Consider the following 27,307-nt stretch of genomic DNA (forward strand, 5'->3'; position numbering starts at 1 on the left):
GTAATGGTAAACACTCGCCCCAGAGGATGTTCCCTGTTACTCTCTGATTAATGGCTTTGCCATTGTACACACAGTGTACCTCTTTCAACAGCCTCGGTATTGATGAAGAAACTGAGAGCAATTAAAGGCTGTAGACACAATACACTGACTCCAGTTAATGAATTCTTTTGATACCGTATATGCAGCATTACTTTTTAGGCATTACAACATCAAGTATCTTATACCAAGGTCTTAATGCACCAGAGCTCAAGAAGTTATCAAATGCTTTCAGATATAATATACTGTTTTTGTGAAGCTGTGCATCTGTTCTGTTACAGGTACACACATCTTTAGTTCATGTGGACTCGATATTATCCATGTTTTCGACTCAAGAGATCTGGGCTGCAGTGTGTAATCTCTCATGAGTTCCAGATTATCTGCAAATTATGTAAAATACTAAAGTAACATTGAAGCAATGAAGAATTTTTGAATATACTTCACCCCAAAGCAAACATTTCCACAAACATGAGAAGAAAAAGTGTAATGGTTTGGTTGATTAATAATTGAGAGTCATTGATTTTTCCAGATGCCCCTTGAAAGCTCTGCTGCTGCTGCAGAGCTTTTGCCACATCAATTTCAAATTAGTAAAAATGACACCTTTACAAATAATTTGCTTTTGCTGCATTGCGAGTGTCATTTGTTCCAGGCCTCTGGGAACAACAAGTGATTGCATGTGATTTCCCAGTTCCCTTTTCAGTCGCTGGTTTGTCTATACTTACTTCCATTTGTGTAAAACTTTTTTGCAATCAAAGCAGAAAAAAGGATATATGCGTGTTTTGATGAATTGAAACAACATTCTGTTCTGTATTTTTTTAAACAAACAAAGCCACCTACATACTTGAAATGTTCATGTTTTAGAACAGTGCCTCGAAGGTTGCAGTCACAATAACCTGCTAAAATTACTGTGGAAGTTTTCATCATCATTCTCATCATTTAATTTTAAAAAACAAACAAAAAAAACCCCCAAACATATTATTTGCAGCTTGAAATCCATGTTCCCACACTTACAACTAGCTGCCAGAAGAAAACTGGCACCGGTGATGATGAGGTCTGTATGTACTGCAAGAAAAACCGAAATGATGTACAGTTGGTCTTTTCGAACATAAATTCAAAAACATGTCAGTGTGTTTTCACACCACACTGTAGTACCAGAGGTGATTTTGAGTGGTCGATATTTTCTTCACACTGGAAAAGCTGCAATATAGAAATCTGACAATGTGTCACGCACATAGGAGTGCCCTTCAGCATTACAACTACTTTCTTGCTGTTTGGCTGATTTCCAAATATTTGAATTTCAAGTAACCAGAAACCCATCTGCTGCTTTATTTTCTTTATCTTCTGCATCTCATTTTGACTGTTTGTCTTGTTAAACTTTATTATATTCATTAGTCTCCAACATCTGCCCACCTCTACATCAACACACCACTGTAAATAACCTACCTGGATAAGCACGACAATACAACAAATACTGATCTGTTTTTACTGTTAGGAAAGGTGAAGCCATTTTTTATACTAGCACAGTACAGCTGAGGTGTAAAATGAAACAAACCCTTCTTCAAAAAGCTGCATTAAATATCAAAAGGCACATAAAATCTGCATGAACACAAACGCTTCCCTGAATGATCAAATCAGAGGAATACATTAAAGTATGCTGTCAGTTACCTGTTGTGAACTCTCTTATAACACCTAGTTCTTACTTAAGTTGTGTAGATCACACCAGCTAACAATGTAAGAGCAGCTTCAAATATTATAGATATTTAAAATACCTTTATCTTGGAAAATGTTCCATACCATTTAGATTTCCAGATATATATATATATTTTGTATACCGTAAATATTCAGAAATGTTATTTTCAGGTCATATGTACATTTATTGCATGTGATATGAAACCTATAAAACAACAAAACACGCATCAAAAAGATTCAAACATTCTGAAAATCAAACTCCACAGCTCATGAAGAAAAGCTGCATGCAAATCAGAGGAGTAAACAAAGTTTGTCAGCTGTGTGTTCAGAAGGATGACAATCAAAAAAAATCTGTTTATCTTACAGATGAATTTTTTTCTAAATGATGCATCAACTTGCACATTGTATGTGTGTGTTTACCTGTGTATGAGGTAATATCATAAACACTCAAACAAGCCAAAAAAAAAGTATGAGCATGTTGTAGTTAAACCGATTTGATATATTTATCACTGTAAAAGTTTATTAGAAGACTAGTTTTGAAGTTGCTTGAAAATATCAAATAATAATTTGCCATGTTTCTCAGATTTAAGGAAGAGAATATATTTGCATCAATGAGTATTTACCACCTCGAGTTTTAAAATTAAGAGGATTAATGAAAGATTACAATGCAGAGATGACAAAAAAATAATCAAAATAAATTAAACAAAGAATATCAGATGATGACTTAGAGTGGCAAAAAAAACTATTTTAGTCAAAAACTTAAAGATTAAATCAAACAGAGGATAAGAGCCAGTGGTGATGCTCTGTGCATGTGTCTTCTTAGATCATCTCAGCGCTCTTGCCATGAGGTTATATGCTGTACACGGCATGACACTTCAGGTTCCTGTCCAGGACTCCCTCTGAGCCAGTTTATCTGGGTTTCCTGCAGTATTTTTCCTTTATTTTTTTCAGAAGACCAGTCTACTAATGGTATTGAAGCCCCCGCCTCCTCCTCCTCCACCAGATGGGCCACAGCTCCCCGGTGGGTTATTGTCATCTGAACCGTTGGGCCTGAATGAGCAGGAGGATGAAGGGGCCTGGAGAGCCTGGGTCCGAGCGTTGAGCTCCTGCTCCTATTGACAGCGCAGAGGAAAGAGAAATGTTTCTAAGTTAGACTGTTTTTAAGACTCAAACCTCTACATAAACTATGTTACACCATAGGGTTGATTTAGAAACAGTGTAGCTGTATGTGGCTGACAGTGCATCAGAGGCCTCACTTCACATTATTACAGCACCCCCTAGAGGAGATTTACTTTGGTTACTTATACAAGTGGAATGTCAACACAGCACAGCTCAATGACTCGTGAAATTACACCTCACGTCTTATAACAGGACAGCTCAGCTTTGGCTTCAAGTGCAGTTTAAAAAAAAAAAAATTCTGTACCTCTAAGTTATCTGTTAAAGTACCGTCTGTTTTCTCTCCACCACTTTCCACCTGAGTGAATCTTTGACTTTCATAATAACCTCACGCTTAGGAGGTCTATTTGTTACAGGCACAGTGTTTCTACCTAAATATCCTCTGAACCTCTACACAGCAGATTAAATACTTGTTAATGTTCAACCCCACTTACCTGTAAATACAGCTTGTTGTCTTTGATAATAGCATCCAGTAGCTCTTTTTGCAGGGGAGGCTCAGCACTCACTCTCATTCCATTTGCCATTAGCCCACCGTTTAAGTTCTGCCCTGGTAGTTCCTGTTTCCTGTACATGAGCACATAAGCTGTGTCCTTGGGGAAGCGATTAGTAATGTTTTGCACTGATTGGAAAGATGTGAATGTCACTCTGCTATCATTGAACAGCAGCCAATCCCTCGCCTCCTGGCCACTATTAGGTAGTTTGTCGCCTTGTTCAGGTGGAACTGAGAGAGCTGAGCAGGTGCTGAGGCTACAGTCGCCCTGGCTGTTACCCGTCTCCTCCTTGATGGCAAAGTGATTGGCTGGATGCTGTGTTCCATCTGCTCCGTTGATGTTACGACCATAAGAGTAGTAGTGGCCACTCTCTGATGATATACCAGAATGCATCACCACTGAGCTGAGGACATAGGGCACAGACTGGACTGGCATCTCTCCCACTCTGTTTATCTCCTCTACTCCATCTATCCTCGCCTTCTCCTCTTCCTCCTCATCTCTTTGCGATGGTTTGAGTTTCTTGGCCAGATTCTCGCTGCTCTCGGGAGAATCCACTTGCAGAGGAGAAGAGGTAGAGGAGGAGCACTGTGCAGGCATAGAAGAGGCGTGTACAGGAAGTCTCATGAGCGGTGGGATGGTGACATTGTCCAGAATCTTCCTGCGAATATGGCATTTGGCATCATATGCGAATCGCAGCAGAGTGAGGATCAAGTACTCGGGTGCAGACACCACTTTCATGGTCCTCTCTGCCCGCTGGAGGGAGCTACACTTCTCACAGAAATAGGCATTGTCTTCGTCAAGGATCTCTGGAGCCAGAAAATAGTTGACCAGGTCAGGCACAGAAAGAGGAGGCTCATTTGTCACTGGCACAAAATTGACATTGCAAGTTGGAGCTTTGGCCAAGCCTGGCTCAGGAACTTCGCTGCCGCCATTGACAGATCCCTGACAGAGAACTTTGGGCTCCTCGGAGGGCCCCTGGAGCTGCGGACTGTCCTGAGGGATGGCAGACGGGCAAAAGGCCAAAGAGAGGTCTGTAAAAGGCTCTTCTTTCTCAGAGATGCAGTTGCACTGCATACAGCGAATGCCTGTGATCAGCTTCCCACCAAACATCCTCTCTATCAAAGTCCTGCCATCAGATTTGGTTTCTGGTGAAGTCAAGTGCGACTCTTCGTGTTCCTCTGCAGATGCTGGACCTGCTGGGTCATTGCTGCTGGTGTCAGTCAGGGAGGGAACTTTTGGCTTAGCCGATTCCAGCACCTGAAGTGTTTTCTCCTCTTCATGTAACCTTGAGACCAGGAGACAGGCGCAGTCAACGTTAGGAGAAAATACTATTCATGCTGCGGCTGTTACTTTTACATCTTCTCTTTCAATTCAGAGCAAGTCCTCAGTAACATTATTTAAGATAAGATAAGATAAGATATGCCTTTATTAATCTCACGGTGGAGAAATTCACATCGTTGACAGCAGCTTTCAACAGACGTACACAGATACGACACAGGAAAAAACAAAAAATAAAAAATGTACATATAAATATCAGAATATCAGAATATTACAACTCCCAATGGTGTATATGCATTGTTTTCGTAAGAGCAAAAGGTCTTAATAATTTTACTTCTTCCATTCTACATTCTGTGATGAATAAATAATAGACAAACTATTTTTTTAACCATTTGGCATGAAACTCTGGGTGCTTCTCATTATGCTAACATGTCTCCTCGCCTCCCTCACTCGCATGACTTCATCATATCTTAGTTCTTTTCAGTTTGGATGTGAGAGACGGATGCGACGAAGACGTGAGGACGGAGGAACCAAAGCGGTCAAATGAGAAATCCTTCATTCAACAGTCTTAAGTGACATGACGCGCTGCACAGCTGTACCGCCTGTCAAATCAAACCCACCGCTTAGGAAGGTGAGACATTTATATATCATGCCTCTTGATAAAAGACAGGATACAGCTCTGTTTCTTCACTCTAATCTCCTAAAGCTACCTCTCTCCTTAAGGTGCATTTAAGTAACTGGAAGATTTCCCATGATGACAAAGGAGGAATGATGACCATGTCACAGGAGGAGAGAGGACGCAAGGAAGCACAAGTTAGTGTAAAAGCACTCACTATGTTGACACAACCTTATTATGATGGAGTTCCACAGTACCTGTCTAGGAGAAACCGGAGGTACTCAGAACAGTCCTGCTGAGAACCCACATTGAACCAGGGAGGCCGAGATGCTTCCAGAAAGTTTCTGGGAGCATATGCTGCCCTCTGTAGAACACACACCACAAACATTGTGATCCACAGTTGTAAACTCTCAGTAACAACATTCCGTATTATCCATTCCACAGAACAACACTAACCTGAGTGTGTGCGAGGAAAGCAAAGAGTAGCTGAAGCTTTTTCATTAGTGTGTTGGAGCCATTTAGATGTAACGATAAAACATGCCTCCTGAAACTGAGGGAGAAAGTCCATGATTAGTTCAAAAGCCTAAAAAATGGTTTTATTCACTGGATATGTGTGCATGTCTGAACAACTCACTCTGTGGCCATAAAGAGGGTCTGGATGATGCTGTTCATGTAGCAGGTGTTGCCCAGGTTGACCAGGCCTGTCTTGCCTGTCTCAGACTTCCCAGCTTGCCTCTGTAGACCGGAGGCAAAGGAGTTGGACTGAGACGTCCAGGCACTTTGATTCAACACCAACTTGATCTTGTCTTCTGCAGGTTTTGGGAGATCCTGGGAAGAGAAGGTGGAATAATTACAATATAAATGAGGTAAAATAAATATCCAAACTTCTACATTGGTAAAAGCGTCATTTCTGATGACTTAGATTAAAAAAAAAAACATGCAACATTACACAAACAGATGTAATTAACATGTACATACAGTGCATCTATAGTAAGAAGTGTTCTCCAATGTTTTACCTTGACGGCTTCTAGTATGTGGTCATAGAGGTCAGGGAAGCCAGAGTACTGGTACATCATGCAGTGTATGAGCTCAGTGAACTGCAGTAAGAAAGCTTTACTGGTGGGGAGACCATCCGTCCTTAAGGACTGGACTAGATGCACTACATGTGGAACAACCTGAGACAGAGGGAAACGAGGAGAAAAGAAAAACGTTTAATACGCCGCAGTGCTGAAAACAGTGGAACGTACAACTAATATGAATCATACAAATCTGCAGCACGGTCAGCCAGAGGGGGGCGGTTGCACATCAGGGGCCCCACAGAGGGTTCAGTCTCATTTGCTGAGCATTTTTAAGACTGTTCATGTTTTTAGATTCTAATGAAATTGGCCAACTCAAGGGCTATTGCTCAGCATTTAAGTGTTTCACACATCATTAGTGAGAGTATGGTGCCGAGCCTGTGGTTCTGGGAAAAGAAGTCTGCGCAGCTTTGAAGTAATTTAAGCCAGAAGAGACGAAAATGAGAAAACCAATTGAGTGGCCGCATAAGAGGGAAATGGGCTGTGAGGAGACAGGAGATCCCTTACCAAATGGAAGGCCTCAGGAGAGTGCTGGAAACTCAGCAGCATGTGGGAGAGCACAGTTAGCGCCCCCTGCCGCACAATGGGGTACCACAGACGACTAAACACCTTTGAATAAGAAAAAAAAAGTTAGGATGTGAATTCACTTATGTAAACAAGTTCTTTTTTTTATTACCAGCCTTAAGGAAACTATTATTAACAAACACTGCCAGGTTTTAAAGGTTATTGTTTATCATTTATCAGAGCGAGAAACGGTAAAAACAGGGACAATTGTCAGATTTTCAACTTTCAAAATGTTCATTAACTACTCATCTGTGATGTATGGTTCAGTTACTTGATTTTACATCTTTTTGAAGAAGTTATTGAACTTTTTAAGCCTGAACTGCAGCCTTCAGTGTGTTTACACAAAGCAGACGGGAGACAAGCATGGAAACAAAGTTAAAATGTCAGTGGCAAACTATCAATAGTATAAAGAGCCATTATGTTTTTCCAGTATTGGTTACACCTGTGGACACTGGGAAAAATGCTATGCATAATGGTTACAGGTTTTTTTTCAATTTTTGTAAAATAAAAAGTCAAACAAGTTCAACTGTTGTTTTTCCTTTTTATGATTTATGACATTCCAACTATGTTATACTGCACAGATGAGATTTTTGAGTTCTCTCTACTTTTAGCCATGATTATTCTGTTTCCATAACGGTTCAGGATTTTATATTGAAGTAAAAAAAAAAAAAAGAGCCCAGTGGGAGTGAAAATGTGACAAGTGCAAAAAAACACCCACAAACTGCTTGAGATTCAAAGGGTGAATTATTACAGCTGTTTAACATCTGTGTAGCTTTAAAAGTTGAATATACAGACACAATTAGTGTGTAATGTATTCCCAGAGGTTAATAATAAACCAAAATTAGGAGTTCTCATTACAAACCAGTTCAATTTTAAGCAGAGTGACATCTATGAGGATGGTGAACTTCTGAACTGCTGCCAGTCCTTTGAGCAGAGCGATGACCCAGGTATCAATGTGATGGGCCAAAGGCCACGAGAGCCAGTCAATCATCCTAGATAGAGAGAAAAGGTGTTTGTTCAGGCTGATGTTTAGGAAAATGTAAGGATGGGGCCGTTTAATAGAGCTACAGATTCTTCATATATGTAGAGTATATTTTTATTTAATAGCTCCAAGAAACAAAAAGACAGCATAGAGATTTAGATGAGGTTATCATAATTTGTGTTGATTAAACAGAACGACAGAGTGTGAGGTTACCTGCAGAGTGCTTTAGTCATGCTTGCGTCTCTGACATTCTGGTCTGTGGTGAGACTCTTGATGAGCACAGTGATCATCTGGACGGGGATGTGCTGGACGAGGCTGGCCAGCGCGATGGATGGGTCAAAGGAGGGGTCTGCAAACAATGAACAACAGAACCGCAGCTTTACTTTGTTTTTCAGCCGACAGAAAGCAGGATGCAAATGTGTATTTTCATGCGGAATTTAAAAATGTGAAAATCTTAGGTGTACATGTACATAAGATGGACATTCTGACGAGAGCACCTTGTGGTATAATTGAGTAGAAAGTCACCACAAACTGAGAATATAAATAATGAAAATTGTGTAAACATCACAGTTCTTCGATGAGTTCTTCTAACGTGCTGCATACTCTGAAAAGGAGTGTGAATCTGTTGATTTGTCTGAACAGGATTTTGACTGCATCTTCCCCAGCATGAATAAAACATTGAAGCTCAACAGCACGCTTAAGAAGTGCAGTTTACTTGAGCGATGTCAAATAGATAATGTGAATACAAGCAGAATGACCTTTAAAGCCAAAGCAGCTCCGCTCCCAGCACCCACTGACACATGGTGTCAGAGTGGCAAATATTGGCCTGCTGTTGGTTTATTTTGTGCTGCTGTAAAGTTCAGTGACTCGCAACACTGCACAGAGGGCTCAGGACATCTATAACATATCAACAGAAAAGCCCTGAAAGCAGCTTTGAGCTTAGCTGAAATATATACTCATCTCAAATACATCTTCACAGCAAATGGCTTTCAGTATCTGCCCTTGAAGAAACGCATTCCACAAATCAGTGGCTTTGAGTGTCTAAAATGAGTCACGTATAAAACTATGAATAAAATCCATCTTTCTTCATCTTGAAGCTTGTTTAAGGCATCTAAATCTATTTCAAATGTTTCAATACAGATCCTATAAAAAATAAAGACAGCCTACGCTCAAGTGTGAAATAAAATAAGTCCTTGTTACTCAAAACCGCAATTTGTGAGGAGGGAAGTCAGAGAGGGAGTCTCACCTGTTGAAGAGATAATAGCAAACACCTCCTGCAGTGAGGGCAGCAGCGTGGCTGGGTCATTCTTCCAGATGTTCTGCAGCAGCGTGCTAACCTTTGTCACCTGACCTACATACTCTCTCAGCTCCCGCTCCTGGTTGGCAAAGCAGTGAAAGTAACTGATGGTCCTCACCAGCTGCTGGCAGAACAGAACGCCCGATTTATCCCTCGGGATGCACTGCACAAAGTCTGACAGCAACGTGCTCAGGCGGGCACAAAGTGCAGGCTCAGGACGTTCGCACACCATCCTTAAAACCTCCACCTGGATCACGCCAAAGATCTCCAGCACTGAGGGGCAGCTGATGAGCAGCCGTAGGCAGCAGTGAATGTAGTCTATTATGGCCGGGTCTTTGCGGTCCAGCTGCACATAGCCCTGCTGGAGCAGACTGAGGACAAAGTCTTTATTGAAGAAATGCTCAAACTCTGGGCGGTGGTAGCGAGCGTAGGCCTCAAGAACCTGGAAGCCGATCTGCTTCTGGAAGGCATCTTCACCAAGCAAGATGAGGCGGGTGGTGAGAGTAAATAGTGCCTGGCACTGCTCCTCTGTCACCTCTTTCTCTGCTGCTTCCACTACCTTCTTCACGATGGCTTTCTTCACTGGAACAGAGTGATCGGAGCTCACGAGGCCCTCCAAAATCTTGTCCATGATGTCGGTCTGTTGAGGACATAATTAATGGACACTTGTTAAAAGTTCACACAACTTCTTCTATCATACTTGATGACGCATTAATTGCACAGGCCACATTTGCCAAATCACAGCTCGCTTTTTTGTTTAATTAAATGAAAAATATCAAAAGCGCTCGGTCTCATCTTTAATAGAGCTTTTACATAGAAGACATTTTTACATGTAGCAGGAAAAGCCCAGGTGTGAATAATTAAATAACTGACAGACGGATTGTGTTTAGCTAATTCCCAGAAAAGAGTCATTGGTAATGTTATTAAGTAGCACCTGTGCTCTTTCTGCTATGAAAAGTCAAAACATCTGTTGTGAAAAAAAGCCTAATGGCAGACACAGCTCTTTCTACTTCAACCATCAGAATCCATACATTGTCTGCAGTTGTTGAATACACACACTGTCAGCACTCAAAGGCAAACCACGCACACTCAGCTTTAAAGTGCTGCAACTGGAATGTGGAGCCTGTAGACTTTACCGTTACGTGACTACTGAGGTGAAAAATTTGCTTTACAATGTCTGACAACGGGGCTTTAATCATCAGAAAAAAAACCCATAGCGACAGTTTTGGTGTAAGGCTACGCAGTACAGATGAAAGGTAACACTTCTATCAATATAAAACTTGGTGTCATGATAGAACACAACACATTATAACTTCTGACTCTAAATGAGGAAAACTGGAGACTAACTGATTATTTTCATAAGGAATAGACCAGTCATTAGCCTGACCAATTATTGGATCCAATATTCTGCATTTTTTTAAAGTGGCAAAACAGTTTCTTCATCAATTGATTCCCAATAAAGTCAATCTAGTTAAACATGCAGCAATCTCTCACTATCTGTAGTCTCCACTCTGTAGTCTGAAGCGTTCTGATTGGTCACATGTCACGAGTTACAGCTGATCAACACTCAAAGATATTTGTAGAAAAGTAAAACAGAAATTTCCAAAGGCATTTCAAGTCTTGTGTTGGAGCTTGTGTTATTCTAAATCAATAAAAACAAGATATTTACTTTTCCTGTAAATGTATATCGGTTCCAAATATCGGTCATCAGTGTCCTTGGTTACTAATAATCAGTTTATGTATCAGTCTTGAAAAAAAAAAACATAATCTGTTAATTCCTACATGTAAGAAGCATTCGCTGCAAACCCTACACATTTTTGCTTAAATTTTATTTTTTTATTTTCTCATATAATCAAAATGTCTTTTTGCTACAAATTCAAAATTATGCAGGTAAAAAACTGTACAGCAAAATGTGCACCTTTATTACAAATTAATCACATTTCTACTAAAGGAACTCAGTTAAAGCCAAGTATCCTATACACAGATACTGCTTTTTAAAATTTATTTATTTTTTAATTAAACATACTGTATTTTACTGTATACTCCTTAATTGACAAACTGTGCAATGTATAGAGCTGCAACTATCAGTCAATTGACTGATTAATTGTTAGCTATTAAACTAATCAGAAATATATGTAAGCACTGATTTTAGTTCCCTAACTGTAAATATTATCTGTCCTTCTTCCTTCTCCATGACTGATAATGATAATCTTTGAATTGTGGAAAAAACAAGTCTTTTAAGGACGTCATCTTGGGCTTTGGTAAATACTGGTGAAAATGTCCCTCTATTTATTTATTTTTTTTAATTTTATAGATCAGACAACTTTTGGATTAATTGAAAAAAATATTGGACAAATTAATCAACAAGTAAAACAACAACAACAAGTAGTTACATCTCTATTGTCACACAGCCACATTATAGGGACCTACATTTATTTTGAGGACATAAATCATCACATTCTAAGATGACAACTGGTTTAAGTCTACGGAGAATGGATGTCAGTCAGTGTGATGTCCTTTAAAATGATTTTTAAAAATGTGTGTGTGTGTGTGTGTGTGTGTCTGTGTCTGTATGTGTGTGTGTAAGAAAGAGGGGAAAACCAAAACAGGAAATAAAAAGGAAAGAGAAAGGAATGGTTGTAACATGATGTGACGAGGGTGAAGAGATTAACAATTATAATCATTGTCAGTTGTAGCCCCAGTAATGTAATATTTTGTAGCTTTAAAAGTGAGAACGTAAACATGTGTAAAACATGTGTAACATTTCCGGTGTTTGCAGTAAACACATCAGGTTTTGAGTTCTAACTGTAACATTCTGTTTCTATAAATTTCCTTTTAAAAAAGAAGAAAACTTTGTGGAGCACATTTATATTAATTATTAGCTACCTGCCTTCACAACAGAAGACCACCATAGATGTATTTAATGTGACGTTACACATATTTCTCCTTTTATCTCTCGACCAGCGGCTCTCTGTTGTTTGTGGAAACAAGCGGCTAGCTCGCTAACGCTAGCTGGAAGGTTAACTTTAACGGTTATCTCTTCACGTCCGGCCGTTTAAATGTGTCTCGAATACAAAATAGCACTGAACATCCGAAGGAAAATCTTCTGCTCCACAGCGACAGCTGTTACTAACATCTATCTACAACAAAACATGAACAAAGCAGCCAAATAGGCCCGACATTAGCAGAGTACCGCTGGCTGCCCCTGACTTAGCAGAAATACCACTATGTATGAGCACGACTCATGGGCTTTACAACGTGTGCTTACCCCAATAAAGCATGTCAACAACGTCCAACCAGAATGTCCTCGGCTGTCGGTCTAAGTTAGACGTCTTTTCACAGATTAAACTGTATTATTTTGGTTCATTTGATCGCTCGGAATCAGCTGATTAACCTTCCATCGACGTCATTCTTACGGACAGAGATGTTGGTAGGACCCCTCTGTGCTAGGAGCGGTTTTCGTCTTCACATTGCCTGTCCCGCTGCTGGTACCGTTTGTCTAATCAATCACTGATAATCCGTGGAGGACGTTGTTTAGAGTTTAGAATGGCGAGATTTAAAGAGAATCAACCATTACTATATTCGAGCGATCTTTAAAATCTGTTTTTGATACAGTTGATGTGTTGCGTTCAAGTACTCCTCGTTCATCTTTACATCGGCTGCCGAGTGAACCTAACAGTATTGTCTCCCATGCGAGAATGGTCATCTAATGTCTAAAGTTTAAATAAAGCAGCTTTCTGAAATTCCAGGAAATAAACAGAGTAAAAGGGGAATGTATGAACTGTATGGGTTTGTATTCTAGTAATAAATGGAATCAGACATAATAAGAAAACAATATGAAATCAATACATTAAAATATAATTGACTGTATCAAATATGACATAGTCTATATGTTTATATAACCTGTACTGTGTGTAAATTAGGTGTGTGGATTTTAAAAACTGTGTGCAATTAATCAGAAATTAGCCACCCAAAAACACACACACAAAACAAACAAACAAAAAAGCTAAGTGGACAATGAGATATACATCTTTACACCTTAAAGAGAAGTATATCAGCATATTAATCACAAAGATGAAGTTGTCTTTAAAAGAAGGTGAAATTGGGACAAAGATTGGAAAAATAACAATAAAGAGGAGGAGGAAGGGAATAACCAAAGGAGCAGGAATTTATATGATTGTCATATGATTTTTCTTCGTTTTCTACGTTTTAATTGATTTTCTTTTGCTTGCTATAAACTGCATTATTAAATTTCTACAGACGAACGTTGTAACTTCACACTCTGATCAAGGAGTGTTTCTGTTAAAATCATCTTATCAAATGAAGGAAACAAAAAGATACGCTACTGTAACCTGACAGTGCACATTTCCAACGGTCTTCGAAGGTAGCGTAATGAAATCTCGCGTTAGCGCGCCCACACCGGCTAGTGTTAGCGCTGAGTTAACGCGGGTGCGCGAGAAAAAGCCTGCTAGCGCGAACGTGCTCCCTGTGGCCAACCGGTGAGTCTTTCATTATAAACAACACCTTAGTTCTTATTTACACCGAGAAAGTTCGGAAAATCTTCAGCGGCTCTTCAACGGGATCACCCAGGGCTTCTGATAACGGACGATATATCTGAATTGAAGAGGTAAATCGACAAAAATGTCCGAAAGCGCAAACTGCGAAGCACAGCGGGAAGAGCAGACTGAACTTGAAGAAGCCGGAGGAGCGGAGGTAAGATGGTTTAAAATGGGCTTTGTCTCCTCTCATCTCCAAGTACATGTCTTAATAACCTGCCCCGGTAGTCTGTTACCCCGAAAGCCCCCCCGTCCCCTGCCTACGGATCTCAAAATTCGGCTGTGTGAAACTTTCACTTTGTCAACGTTAACGTGAGCTCTTTGAGCTAGTTAGCTCTTTAGCTCACGACAACAGCGGCGGCTCGGTCCCCTCCACCAGGGACAGAAGCTAACGTTACAGCAAAGAGCAGCAACGAGGCCAGCCTGTTTCATAAGCGCCCACACGGCTAGCTTAGCCCCGCTAGCCACGCACCGATCACAACATTAGAAGTTGCAGCTTGCTTTTTGTTTACTCCCAGGCAAGATCCACTCAGCACTTGGGTTGTAACTGCGATCCGGCTTTTAGAAAATGTCGCTGAAAACAAACGCGGAGCAGCAGCCCTCTCAGCTGTCCCATCCGCTTCTTTGTTTTCAGGGAAACAGCGCAGCTATGGCTGTTGGAGAGATGCTGCTGCGGCGCTGCCTGTCTGCAACTTGGCTCCACTTTGTGTCGAGTTTTGACCAAAATCCCTTTAAAACGGGGAGTGCTTTTTAAATATGCGGCTACATAGTTGAAATAAGATCAGATGAAAGTAACTTCAGTTACCCCACGCAAGAAAACTAAAGTTTCAAGCTAGCAGTAGGAGCAGAAGATCCCATCGTACAGTATAAATAACTTAGTGTGTAAAAACTAAAATGCTACATTGCCAGGATTTATTATGCACTGAAAGTAAGAAAATCAAAACAAAGGTTTGAAGTATACTATATACCAACATACACATCTTGATCTGTTGCACCGTAAATATTTCACATACATTTTTACTTTTTGTGTGCATACTTTAGCACTGTTCTTTGTATAGTCAATATTTGTCATTCCTCAATATGTATTAGTAGATGTGAGTAATGAGTGTATTTGGCAACATGATCCTGTGAAACCTCCAACCAGTACTGAGACAAAAGTAGTGGTAAATAAGAAGGAATGAAATTTGATGGTGGGTGAAGTGTGTTGTGTAGGTACATAGCAGTGTTATTGGTGTTTTATAATGCAATGGGGTCAATTTGAGGTTAACAGTTGATTAATTGTTAACTTTGATTGGCCTGTTGCTTGCCAGTTGTTTTGTTCTGCTAAGAGCAGTAGGGACAGCAGAAGAGAAAATAGAAATGCAGGGTAAATGAGATAACCTAAACATTCTGTCTGTATGTAAGGAAAACAGGAATGTGTTGTCTGTGAGAAGCAGATGCTTTGTCATCCTCACTATTTCTCTCTCCTCCTTGATGGAGGCCAGCAAACATCCCAGAGCTGAGGTGGCCCTCCTTGTCAGGTTTCCTGTTAGCTGTTGTTGAAAATATCAGAAGATGGCAACTAAAAATCACTGTTTTGTTTTCACTTTGTCCTGGTTCAGGAGAAGTCTGACTCTTCAGATGCTGGAAAAGAGTCCTCCTCGGATGCTGGTCCCGATGGACAAGATGCATCCTCCTCCTCATCCTCATCCAAAACTAAAGACTTTAGTACGGGCTATGAGGAGAAAGTGGTAAGTACACTTTTCTTGTCGCTACATTGCTCGCTCCTTTGATCGTGGTTAAAAAAAAAAATGTGTCAAAACTTCTTTCTTTGTTATACAGCAAACAGACCGGACCAACAGATTTGAGTATCTGTTGAAGCAAACAGAGCTGTTTGCTCATTTCATTCAACCAGCTGCACAGAAGACCCCCACGTCCCCACTGAAGATGAAACCAGGACGTCCTCGCATCAAGAAAGATGAGAAACAGAATCTGCTCTCTGCCGGAGAGTAAGTAGCTGTACTCACGATACAGGTTTATTTTACTTTATGAAGTTTACTCCCGTTAGGATTTTAACATATTACATGTTTTCTGTGTTTGGCAGCAACCGTCATCGTCGCACGGAGCAAGAGGAAGATGAAGAGCTTCTCAACGAGAGCACAAAGACAACTAATGTGTGCACTCGCTTTGATGAGTCTCCATCCTGTAAGTAAATGTGTTTTTATGTGGAATCAAAAAATCCAATGAGCACAAGTAAAAAAAAGAAAAACCTAAAACTATATATAGAGCAGCAGCGAAGGTGACGTGTTTTTTTTTTGTCTCTTATCAAGATGTCAAAACAGGAAAAATGAGGGACTACCAGGTCCGTGGTCTGAACTGGCTCATTTCTTTGTATGAGAATGGAATCAACGGCATCCTCGCTGATGAAATGGTCAGTACTTTGTCACTGTCTGAACTGTTACCTGTGTATTCTCAAGAGACAAAGATGGAGATGAAGTCCAGATATTTTTATTGCACTTTTTTTTAATGTGTTTTCATGCCCTTCGCTGCCTCTTAAGCTACTTTATCTGCTTTTCACAGGGACTGGGCAAGACTCTCCAAACGATTTCCCTGCTGGGTTATATGAAACACTACAGAAACATCCCTGGTCCCCACATGGTACTGGTTCCCAAGTCCACTCTCTACAACTGGATGAATGAGTTCAAGCGCTGGGTGCCTTCTCTTCGTGCAGTATGCCTGATTGGAGACAGAGATGAGCGGGTAGGACTTGTCATAAAACCTTTGCTGCAAGTTGCACCTGTTTGAGTTTCTAGCAGTAATAAAAGACACCTAAAATCCTTTGATTGTGAGCTTTATGTTGTGTACGTATTTGTAAAAGCATATGTTTAAAAATGGATTTCACCGACTGTATTGTATGTGTGTGTATGAAATCAAGCCATATGTCACTGCTTGGAAAAACAAAACGCCTCCGCTTCAATTTCAGACTGCCCTGATCAGAGATGTGCTGCTGCCAGGAGAGTGGGATGTGTGCGTCACATCCTACGAGATGCTCATCATTGAAAAGGCCGTGTTCAAGAAGTTCAACTGGAGATACCTGGTCATTGATGAAGCTCACAGGATCAAGAATGAGAAGTCAAAGGTCAGACAGAAATTACGAGATTGAAATAGATACCTACATATATTTGAACCACATACTAATGCTGCAAGATAGTTGAATAAAGCTAAAATTGTCTTTGCCTTCTCATATTCCACATATAGCTATCAGAAATTGTGCGCGAATTTAAGACCACCAATCGTTTACTGTTGACTGGAACACCCCTGCAAAACAACCTCCACGAGCTGTGGGCTCTGCTGAACTTCCTGCTGCCTGACGTCTTCAACTCGGCAGAGGTAAAATTGCACAGAAATGACTGTAATTTAGAGGAGAAGTGGTTTTGCATTCTATTACTAATTTAATGTCTGTTTTTAATTTTTTTTGTTTTTTATAGGACTTTGATTCCTGGTTTGATACAAACAACTGCTTGGGTGATCAGAAGTTGGTTGAACGTCTCCACACTGTATGTACCTAATGTTGATAATGTCAATATCCAACAAGCCTCTGTAAATGTTCAGCTGTGTTGTTCTTATTTGTGGTAAAGCACTCATTAATCCATTTTTGTGCAGGTGCTGCGTCCTTTCTTGCTTCGTCGTATCAAAGCAGATGTAGAAAAAACTCTGCTGCCCAAAAAAGAGATCAAGATGTATGTGGGTCTGAGCAAGATGCAGCGAGAGTGGTAAGCATCCTCAGCTAAGCTTTACTTGTTATAATTTAGTCCTAACCGTGAAATATCCCGGATGCTGGAATTAAGTTGTTGTGTGTCACCATCATCAGGTACACAAAGATCCTGATGAAGGACATTGACATTCTCAACTCAGCGGGTAAAATGGACAAGATGCGTCTGCTGAACGTTCTCATGCAGCTGAGGAAATGCTGCAACCATCCGTACCTGTTTGACGGGGCCGAGCCTGGGCCCCCCTACACGACTGACCTCCACCTGGTGGTGAACAGCGGCAAGATGGTGGTGCTGGACAAGCTGCTGCCCAAGATGAAGGAGCAGGGTATGTGGCTCATCACTGGAATCTAGAGACTCTGTTAAATGTTTATATCACGATATTGAGGTAATATAGTACACGACCTTTGTTCATCGTTCCCCTGTTGCAACCAAATCAAATCCTTTTTATTATTACGCTCAGATAGATTGGAGGAAGATGTATCTACATGACATTTGTTTCATATATATAATAGATTGTTTTTGACAGTCTTAGATATTCAAGATTTGAAGTTGTTTCCATTGTTGGATATAAAGTCGTTACAGTGTATTCTTTGTATCGCTTTAACCCTCCTATTACCTTCAAATTTACTGACATCTTTTATCCTTGGGTTCAGTCTGACCCCAGCAATTTAAACCCCCAAAAATGATTAGAATTAAAATTGTTACCCAGGTTTATGTGTAAATAGCCCTTTAAATAAAACTGAAAAAATTACGTCAATGACGTATTTAGAGATGTTAAACATTGAATGAGGTCAAATTGACCCCAAAGATAACAGGAGGGTACATTCTTAACATATTTACAGGTAACTAAGCTTTTGTTATTAGTACAGTTAATCAATAACTACTGTCCCTTTTTCTAGGTTCCCGTGTGCTCATCTTCAGTCAGATGACCAGGGTGCTGGACATCTTGGAGGACTACTGCATGTGGAGGAACTACGGTTATTGTCGCCTGGATGGACAGACACCACACGAGGAGAGACAGGTGAGCTGCTTGTATGTCAGCTTGTATAAGCAGATGTGATTCATGAGAGGATGAGCTGGTTACAAACTGTTCAACTGTATCTTTACAGATCTCCATCAACGCCTACAATGAGCCCAACAGCTCAAAGTTCATCTTCATGTTGAGCACCAGAGCTGGTGGACTGGGTATTAACCTGGCTACAGCTGATGTAGTCATCTTGTACGACTCTGACTGGAACCCTCAGGTCGACCTGCAGGCCATGGTTAGTACAGTGATGATCCATCTGTTCTCTATTCGGTGATAGGAGGTGACGGGATAAACTTGTTAAGTGGATTTACCTAAAAATAAAAATGCAACGTGGACACTGAAACACTAGTTGTTCAAAGGCAGAACCCTTGACTTGATTTTTTATTTCAGGACCGAGCTCACAGGATTGGGCAGCAGAAACAGGTACGCGTTTTTCGTTTCATCACTGAAAACACAGTGGAGGAGAGGATTGTGGAGAGGGCCGAGATGAAACTGCGCCTGGACTCCATTGTCATCCAACAAGGTAATTCTTCCCACCTGCTGAGGTTTAATTTAAATGTTGGCGTAATATGTTTAAGACTAAATGAGAATCGGTTCATAGAGTAGACAAATGATAATGAGAGGTTTTGAGGAAGCCACTAAGTCATCTTCCTCACATATTTTATTTTATTTTTTTATCAGGACGACTTGTGGATCCAAGTGCCAACAAACTGGGCAAGGATGAGATGCTGTCCATCATCCGTCACGGTGCCACACACGTGTTTGCTTCCAAAGAGAGCGAGATCACAGATGATGACATCGATGCAATCCTGGAGCGAGGTGAAAGGAAGGTGAGTCTGCACGCTTTAGAGAAAATATGTCAACAGGGATATTTCACATAAACTGTTTCTGATGTTTTTTTTTAATGAATATGAAATTTTGGCCTGAAAATCAACCTTTTCATATGTTGTGTGCCAGACTATGGAGATGAAGGAGAAACTGTCGTCACTGGGTGAGAGCTCTCTGAGAAACTTCACCATGGACACAGAGAACAGCAGTGTGTACACATTCGAAGGAGAGGACTACAGAGAGAAGAAAAAGGTAAAGAGACCAGCCAACATCAGTATTTGTTTTGGAACCGCCTTGCTTCAAGAACTTTGAATCTTTATCTTGTTTTCCTCTTCCTTTTTTGTTCAGGTCATTACCAACTGGATCGAGCCACCCAAGAGAGAAAGGAAAGCCAATTATGCTGTGGATGCCTACTTCAGAGAAGCTCTGCGAGTCAGTGAGCCCAAAGCACCAAAGGTAGGGCCGGATCCCTCCACAAACACCCTCAGGACATAAAGCATTCATGCAGCAGGATGTGGAATTACAATATGATGGATGGTGTGTTTTTTTTCCCCAGGCTCCTCGTCCTCCCAAACAGCCAAACGTCCAGGACTTCCAGTTCTTCCCACCACGTCTGTTTGAACTCCTAGAGAAAGAAATTCTGTTCTATCGAAAGACCATAGGATACAAGGTACACAGAGCAATTGTTTGATTTAAGAGAGAGATTCCTATTAGTCCAATTTTCTTCCTAGTAGGACTTTCTCAGTCTTTGAGATTCCTCTAAGTCAATCTGTAACTGTCCTTCTTTAGGTTCCCCGTAATCCGGACATGCCCAACTCAGCTCAGGTTCAAAAAGAGGAGCAGGCTAAGATTGACGAGGCCGAGGCCCTGACAGAAGAAGAGCTGGAGGAGAAGGAGAACCTTCTGCAACAAGTACAGATTATTCTCACTTATTAAAACCAAATCTGGCTCATATCTTACAAATTGAATGTTTTATGTCTTCATCCAAGTTTTATCTAGACTGACTAACTGTACAATTATTGCAGGGATTTACTATTTGGAACAAACGCGACTTCAACCAGTTCATCAAAGCCAATGAGAAGTGGGGAAGAGATGATATTGAAAACATTGCCAGAGAGGTTGAGGGAAAAACTCCAGAGGAAGTCATGGAGTATTCTGGTAATTCATAATTTTATCCATTTTGCAGAAAAAAACCCTCTAACATTTGACTTAACAGATTTTGTGACTTGATGTTTGTGCTTATTCTTCCAGCTGTGTTCTGGGAGCGCTGCAATGAGTTGCAGGATATCGAAAAGATCATGGCCCAGATTGAGCGAGGAGAAGCCAGGATTCAGAGAAGGATCAGCATTAAGAAAGCACTGGACTCAAAGGTAGCAGACTGTCAGCCATTTGGCGGCTCACTTCTGGTTAATTAGCTTTATCTCATTAAGCCTTATGCTTACTATTCATCACTTTAACTGCTCCTCCTGATTAATTAACGGCCCCTCAATGTGTTTCCCATCTCCTTGTCCAGATCGGTCGCTACAAGGCTCCCTTCCATCAGCTCCGTATCTCCTACGGGACCAACAAAGGCAAGAACTACACAGAGGAGGAGGACCGCTTCCTTATCTGCATGCTTCACAAGCTTGGCTTTGACAAGGAGAGCGTGTACGATGAGCTTCGCCAGTGCATCCGCAACTCACCCCAGTTCCGCTTCGACTGGTTCCTCAAATCCAGGACTGCCATGGTAAGCTTTTGTCTTCTTTGCTCTACCGGTTCTCCTGTTTTTGTTTACGTCCATGTTTTCCTACAAAGAATGTGTCCTGATGATAAGAATGTTTCATGCTTGTTGTGCAGGAGCTCCAGAGGCGATGCAACACTCTGATTACACTGATAGAGAGAGAGAACATGGAGCTGGAGGAGAGAGAGAAGGCTGAGAAAAAGAAACGTGGCCCAAAGTCTGGCTCTGTAAGTTACAAATCCATCTCCGGCTTGTTCAAACTCAAAACAATCTGTCTAGACTGTGGTGTTGTTTGAAATTTGTGCCAATACCAAAAGGATTATGTTTTGGATACCTTACTGGAAGGAATAAAAACATTTTTATTTTTTTTTCCATTTTAAATGTTAAATATTGTCTGAACTCAAGCAAAATTAAAATAACCGTTGCAAAAATAAATAGAAGTCACAAATAGTTGAAATTGTTATTTAAATGACAAACTTTCCTCTTGAAGATGAATCAGTAAGATCAGAAATCTAACCACGAGTTCTGCTTGTGAGGTCTTTCCTAATAGCTTCCTCCTGTTTTCTAGGCCCAGAAACGAAAGTCGGAGGGAACCCCGGATGGTCGAGGACGCAGGAAAAAGCTCAAGTTGTGAAGCTGTTTGCTACCTACAGTACCAGAAATCGAGAGCGGCAGCCAGCTCCGGTATCATTAGTCCTTGTGTCTGTGTTTGTTTTGCAGGCTGTGATAACGTACTGTGTAAAATCCCTGATGGACTGATGTGGTTGTATTAGGTTTTAGGAGGTGCTCCTTGACAAGCCTGCCTCGTTGTCACTGACCTAAACACTGCAGCTGTGCTGGTTTAGTTTTTTGTTTGCTAGTTCTTTTTTTTTTTTCTTTTTTTTTACTAGTACTTAATTGAAATACATGTATTTATGCCTGTTGGTTGTACCACATTCCATTGCTTGAAACAATATGTACCCTTTTTATTTTTAAGAAAACGTCTGTTCTTTTATCTTCCTATGTGAAGTAGAAAATGTCTTTTTGAGAGTCACAAATAAACGTCCCCTTTTTTTTTTTTACAGAAATTGTATGCTGTGGTAAATAAGACACTGACTCAAAAAATGGTACTTATATTTGGCAATTTAAGTGTACATACATCCAAACTTTTGAAATTGTCTCAAAAATTATTAAGCCATAAAAGTCAAATAACAGTTGGCACATTGAAATATACGGTCACCTGTAGAAGAAAAATTCTAGTTTTTATACAGCACTTGTTATTTCAGGACTTGATCAACAAACCAGAAAGATGTGTAGTTCATGTTTTTTCAAGTTTCACCAGGGTGTAGTAATACCTTTTCTCATAGTTCTACATTGATATGTACACAGATAGTTTTGCATCTGATTTCAGCCACATTTATCTGAAAAAAATGTAAAAAAAAAAAAAAAACAAAACAATGAATTTCTGCACTTTTAAAAGACTTAAAATAACATTTACAATCCCTTTCAATGACACCATAGTGGTACTGTTGTCAGCAGTGGGCAGGTATACTGCAGGCTTTTCTAAGCGCAACAGGAAAATATCAATACTAAAAATCACTTACCACATCATTCATTAAGGTCAGTTTCAGCTAACATTCAGTCCATTTTGCTCTACTCCATAAAACAAAATAATGAACACGGTGAATTAAAGTAATAAAAAAAAAGTGTAATTTTAAAGGATGAACTTAGAAAATTATTTTCTTTTATGAAATTTAAAAATGGTTGCCATTTACTCATGAAACAACTGCATTTACTACATTGCATGCATTTTCAAACACTGGATAAAGAGTAATATTTTACAACTTGGCAACTAATGAAACAGGTGAATATCATTTTAAGGGGCTTCTACATATAACCATGATTCTGAACAGGCTGCAGTAAAGGCACAAACCTAGAGTACATTACAGTGAAAACTAACCATCATCATGAGGGATCAGTAAGCCTCAAAACTCTGGTACATTCTCTGCATGTAGGCCCCAAGCACTGACATCTTTCGCTGTCCACAGGTTGTTCTGGGCTCTATTCAGTGCTACAGTTGGGCATCAAAGGCACAGTGGTGGAGGAGACTATCAGTCTTTTTTATTAGGGGACAGATGTTTGAGTGGAGCAGGGCCCATATTTAGACCTCAGAGCTATCTAAGCCGCTCCACAGACCTGCTGGGCCTTGGTTGTACCCACTATAGGCAGAGGAAGAGGAAGTGGTGTAAGGAGGGTACTGGGTCTTCTTTTCCCGCTTCTTGCGCCGCAACAGCAGAATGACAATGGTGGCTATGAGGCAGATGAGGAGGATCAGACCTGCGATGCCCACCAACATGGGCAGAGTGGAGGTGTCAGCTTGCTCCCTGCCCGAGCTCTCCAGCAGGGGGCGCTCCAGGAACTGGTCCCGGCTTGGGGACCAGGGCTGGCGCTGGTTGACCACCATGCGGTCTGCTCGGTCCAGGGCAATGCGCTGGATGTTGGTGCCCCGGTTGTTTTCGATGCCGATGTCCTGGGCCAGAGCTGGACCAGAGAAAGCAGGGGCAGCACGGCGGTGGCGGATGGCCACGTCGGAGATCTGAGGCTGGTCCACAGAGGAGATACTGTGATGGAGGTACTCCAGACTGCGCTTGCCAATGTTGCGGTTGGCATTTTCTCTGGAGCGGACAGTGTAGATGGTGTGGATGAACCATTCTCGACCAGCAGCCACCTGAAAACAAGCACATGAAGTTTAATATATTTGTGTATTTATGCAATATGTTAACATACTGAATCTAAAAGCTGAACCGACCTGGAAAAGTGGTGAGGAAGACAGTGTGAAGCCATCTGATCCTGGTTGTTTGACCAAAGGCAGAGCTCCAGCTGTGTCTTGGGCCAATGTGGCCTTAAAAGCAACATCACCAAACGCGAAGGCTTGAGTCTCTGGCTGGGCTTTGTCCTGCAGAACAACACACACAAAATCAAAAATAACATCTAGCTTGTTTGGCTCCCACACTACTCCAGAGTATTGTTCTTTGGGATTTAGAGCATCTTACCAGGATCTTGAATCTGTAAAGCAGAGAGGGAGCATCTGCCAGGCAGCCGTACTCCTTGTTTGTGGGGTTGTATTTGGGAACGTAACCATCTGCTCCAGTGCACAGAAACACTTTCTCAATGCTGCACGAGAAGGATTCACCCAGGTTCTGGACCGGGTCCACCATCACACGGCCGTAGATCATGGAACCTGAAGTGAAGGACAGATGAAATGTGAGATTGACAAAGGACAACAGCCTTTAGCTGTAATCTTACTGTACACCACTAGATGGCAGAGCTGCACTACCATCTGAAAAAGCGGCATCAGTTCCTTCTCCAAAACCCATGGAACCATCAGACAACCATAACTCTCTCTTGGAAAGCAGGAACATCTGAGTGTTGAGACTGAACTCAGCTGCCACTGGGTCGCTCACCTGGAGAACAAGAGTCATCAAATTCAGAACACATAATGGTTTTGGGTGTCAGCAGTGTATCATGTCATGAAAACTAATCAGCTTGTTTCAAGAATGTTCCTTTTTCACAAATGTTAAAATGTACTGAAAATGATTAAGGTTATCTTTTTGCATTATTCTCTGTACAACTGATGTAAAACTCTTCAGGTTCTGGCGTTGAATCTTGCTATTACATGAACCCAGAACTGAAAAATATTGGGGCATTTTTGCCACTAACCTGCTGGAAGCGAATATCCACATCAAAAGTAAGTGGCTCTCTTGGGTGGCAGACAGGAGGGATGCTGAACTCCCCATTGGGTGAGGCCATGCAGGGGACCAACTTCACTGTGTACGTCCCAGAGTAGTCTCGCACCTAAAGGTCAGACACACACACAGGAACAATGAGTGACCGTTAGGCTTGTTATTGCTTTACCACATTGAGGATGTTTTCACTACAGTAGAGACTCACAGCAAAATCTGAGACGAAACTCCACTGCTGCATGGGCTGGTTGTAGGTGGGCTCAGTCCTGACCAGGGCGAGCGTGAACGTCAGCCCAGGGTGGTCAGCACACATCACCATGGATGACACGCTGGTTCCTTAAAACAAACATGGATATAGTCATAAATCTCTACTGCTGCGCTTTGTCCAACTTAAACTAGCAACTGTGTCTATCTTCTTATTTATAGGGTGACCTTTCACACTGTTTGCGCCTAACTGTAAATGCTGCAGGGTCAGTTTGACATTTGCTGAAATGACCTCTGGCACTTTTACACAGGAAGACCCCTGAGGTGGAACTCCAGAAATAGATGAAGTGAGGATGGGGGCCACAGGGTAATCCAAGAGGAGACTGCGTGTATAGAATGACCCCACAAGATGGGTTTAGGGTGTGTATATGTGCATGTGGGTGCCGCTCCCATACCTGGATGAGACATAACAAACTGGCCCCTGAAGCGTGCCTCGGTTTTGAAGTTGACCACAAGACGGCCCTCTTCATTTATACGCATGCTGGTGGGGTACATGGCTCCTATGTGAACAGGGAACAACAGAAATTAGCAAGTGTTTTTAATACCTCCATAAAGACGGGCAGGGAACAGCATCAACTGAGAACCTACCTTGTAGCTCAGCTTCAGGTGGACTGCCAATGCCGTCCTGCCACAGAATAGCTGTATCGTACACAAAAGTGAGTTTGAGCTCCGACTGGAGGTCAAAGTGCTGCCAGCCTCCCACAGCTACCGGAGAGTGGAAGACGTAGGACACAAACAGAGGAGCACGCAGAGTGACGTAGGACTGGACCAGGTTCAGCACCTAAATAAGCAGGAAAAAAGGCTGAGTCAGGGATAATGTATGAAGAACATTTAGGACAATTCATCCATCCTCAAAGTATTTGGCTGTATGATTGGTAGAAACTGCTGCTGCTGCTGCTTAGTTAACCGGTACAGGTCAGCCAGGCTGTGGCATGGCTGTTACTCCCAGTTGGCATTTTGTTCTAATGACTGTACATTCATTCATTTATTTATATCATAGCTGGATCTAGCTAGTCTGCCCACTGTTGATTACTGTCACTTAGCTGGGTGGTTGGCTTAATCAGTGAAGGGACAACAATTTACAGCAGTTAATTCAAAAGATGAATTGTGATTTTTGTCTCATACTGGTTGTAACCATTTTTTTTTTTTGTGGAAGAGTTTGAATCGTGGCGCAGTTGGTAGCACTGTTGCCTCGCAGCAAGAAGGTTGCCGGTTCGCGTCCCGGTGGGGGCACCGGAATCTTTCTGCGTGGAGTTTACATGTTCTCCCCGTGCAGCGTGGGTTCTCTCCGGGTTCTCCGGCTTCCTCCCACACAGTCCAAAAACATGTTGAGGTTAATTGGATCTAAACTAATCTAAAATTGTCCGTAGGTGCGAATGTGAGTGTGCTTGGTTGTCTGTCTCTACGTGTGGCCCTGCGATGGACTGGCGACCTGTCCAGGGTGTCTCCTGCCGTCGCCCTAAGTCGGCTGGGATAGGCTCCAGCCCCCCCGCGACCCTAATGAGGATTAAGCGGTGTATAGAAAATGGATGGAAAAAGGATGAAATCTAACAGAGGAGCTGACATAAAAGTGGTTGGTCCCCCTTACAAAGGCAAAAATTCTGGCAAATTTGAGGCAAATAGGTGGGTGATTTACAGCAAAGACATTAGTTTGAATATGTTGGTCACTTGTGGCAAACTTCTTGCAACATTCTGGCAGTAATGACAAGTTTGCCAGCACTGGCATAAATGTCCATCAGTGGTCTGCCAACACAGCCTGCCAGTAGTGCTAAACGTCTAGTAACTTCTGGTTAATAATGGCATCATTTTTAAATTTTCTTGCAGACGGTTGTAGTTAACTTTTGGAAATATTGCTTTAAATTGGCAGGAAGATCATATTTTCATATGCAAATATGAATTTTGGCAAACATGCAGTTGACTTCTGGCTAACTTTGTGGAAAGCTCATGTCTGCGCTGGTTTCCTCCACAGTTCAAAAACATGCATGTTAGAATAAATGGTTTTAGGTTTTCTTTTCCATGGGTGTCAACGTGAGCACTAATAGCTGTCTGTGTTGGCCCTGTGATGGACTGTGACCTATCCAGGATGTACCCCGCCTCTCACCCGGTGTCAGCTGGGATAGAATCCAGGCTTCCCACCCACTAATCTATTTTGCACATCAAAATATGTCCATGTTGTAAATTTGCAGCAACTTTTCCAAAGGTTAACCTCAAGAGTTTGCCACCACAGCTAATA

General features: G+C 41.5%; 3 protein-coding genes across 3 annotated transcripts in view; 1 reads left to right on the forward strand and 2 right to left on the reverse strand.

Moving 5' to 3' along the window:
• Positions 1-1,387: 1,387 nt before the first annotated feature.
• Positions 1,388-12,611, reverse strand: usp38 (ubiquitin specific peptidase 38). Its single transcript, XM_008302645.1, has 11 exons — positions 12,474-12,611; positions 9,155-9,845; positions 8,122-8,257; positions 7,789-7,918; positions 6,870-6,971; positions 6,303-6,461; positions 5,921-6,114; positions 5,743-5,836; positions 5,544-5,650; positions 3,336-4,677; positions 1,388-2,837 (listed from the first exon to the last, which is right to left on the reverse strand). Exons 2-11 carry the CDS (start codon positions 9,834-9,836, stop codon positions 2,673-2,675), a joined length of 3,111 nt encoding a protein of 1,036 aa, XP_008300867.1. The 5' UTR covers positions 9,837-9,845; positions 12,474-12,611; the 3' UTR covers positions 1,388-2,672.
• Positions 12,612-13,680: 1,069 nt separating this feature from the next.
• On the forward strand, positions 13,681-22,155 carry smarca5 (SNF2 related chromatin remodeling ATPase 5). Its single transcript, XM_008302665.1, has 24 exons — positions 13,681-13,918; positions 15,363-15,491; positions 15,583-15,749; positions 15,845-15,945; positions 16,071-16,171; positions 16,321-16,500; positions 16,724-16,879; positions 16,999-17,130; positions 17,229-17,297; positions 17,404-17,513; positions 17,612-17,838; positions 18,413-18,534; positions 18,623-18,775; positions 18,931-19,063; positions 19,222-19,370; positions 19,498-19,620; positions 19,717-19,824; positions 19,925-20,038; positions 20,158-20,280; positions 20,394-20,526; positions 20,620-20,738; positions 20,882-21,094; positions 21,205-21,315; positions 21,657-22,155. The coding sequence occupies exons 1-24, from the start codon at positions 13,847-13,849 to the stop codon at positions 21,720-21,722; spliced, it is 3,111 nt and encodes a 1,036-aa protein (XP_008300887.1). The 5' UTR covers positions 13,681-13,846; the 3' UTR covers positions 21,723-22,155.
• A 31-nt stretch (positions 22,156-22,186) lies between these two features.
• frem3 (Fras1 related extracellular matrix 3) overlaps positions 22,187-27,307 on the reverse strand; it is a 35,287-nt gene continuing 30,166 nt past the window's right edge. Inside the window, exons 17-24 of the mRNA XM_008302653.1 lie at positions 25,663-25,855; positions 25,470-25,574; positions 25,019-25,146; positions 24,788-24,922; positions 24,405-24,531; positions 24,121-24,308; positions 23,877-24,023; positions 22,187-23,795 (exon numbers count right to left, since the gene is read on the reverse strand). Of these exons, the coding sequence (XP_008300875.1) occupies positions 23,229-23,795; positions 23,877-24,023; positions 24,121-24,308; positions 24,405-24,531; positions 24,788-24,922; positions 25,019-25,146; positions 25,470-25,574; positions 25,663-25,855 (1,590 nt within the window). The 3' untranslated portion in view covers positions 22,187-23,228. The remainder of the gene's footprint in view (positions 23,796-23,876; positions 24,024-24,120; positions 24,309-24,404; positions 24,532-24,787; positions 24,923-25,018; positions 25,147-25,469; positions 25,575-25,662; positions 25,856-27,307) is intronic.

Source organism: Stegastes partitus, unplaced genomic scaffold, assembly GCF_000690725.1.
Source record: "Stegastes partitus isolate 25-593 unplaced genomic scaffold, Stegastes_partitus-1.0.2 Scaffold37, whole genome shotgun sequence".
NCBI lineage: Eukaryota > Metazoa > Chordata > Actinopteri > Pomacentridae > Stegastes > Stegastes partitus.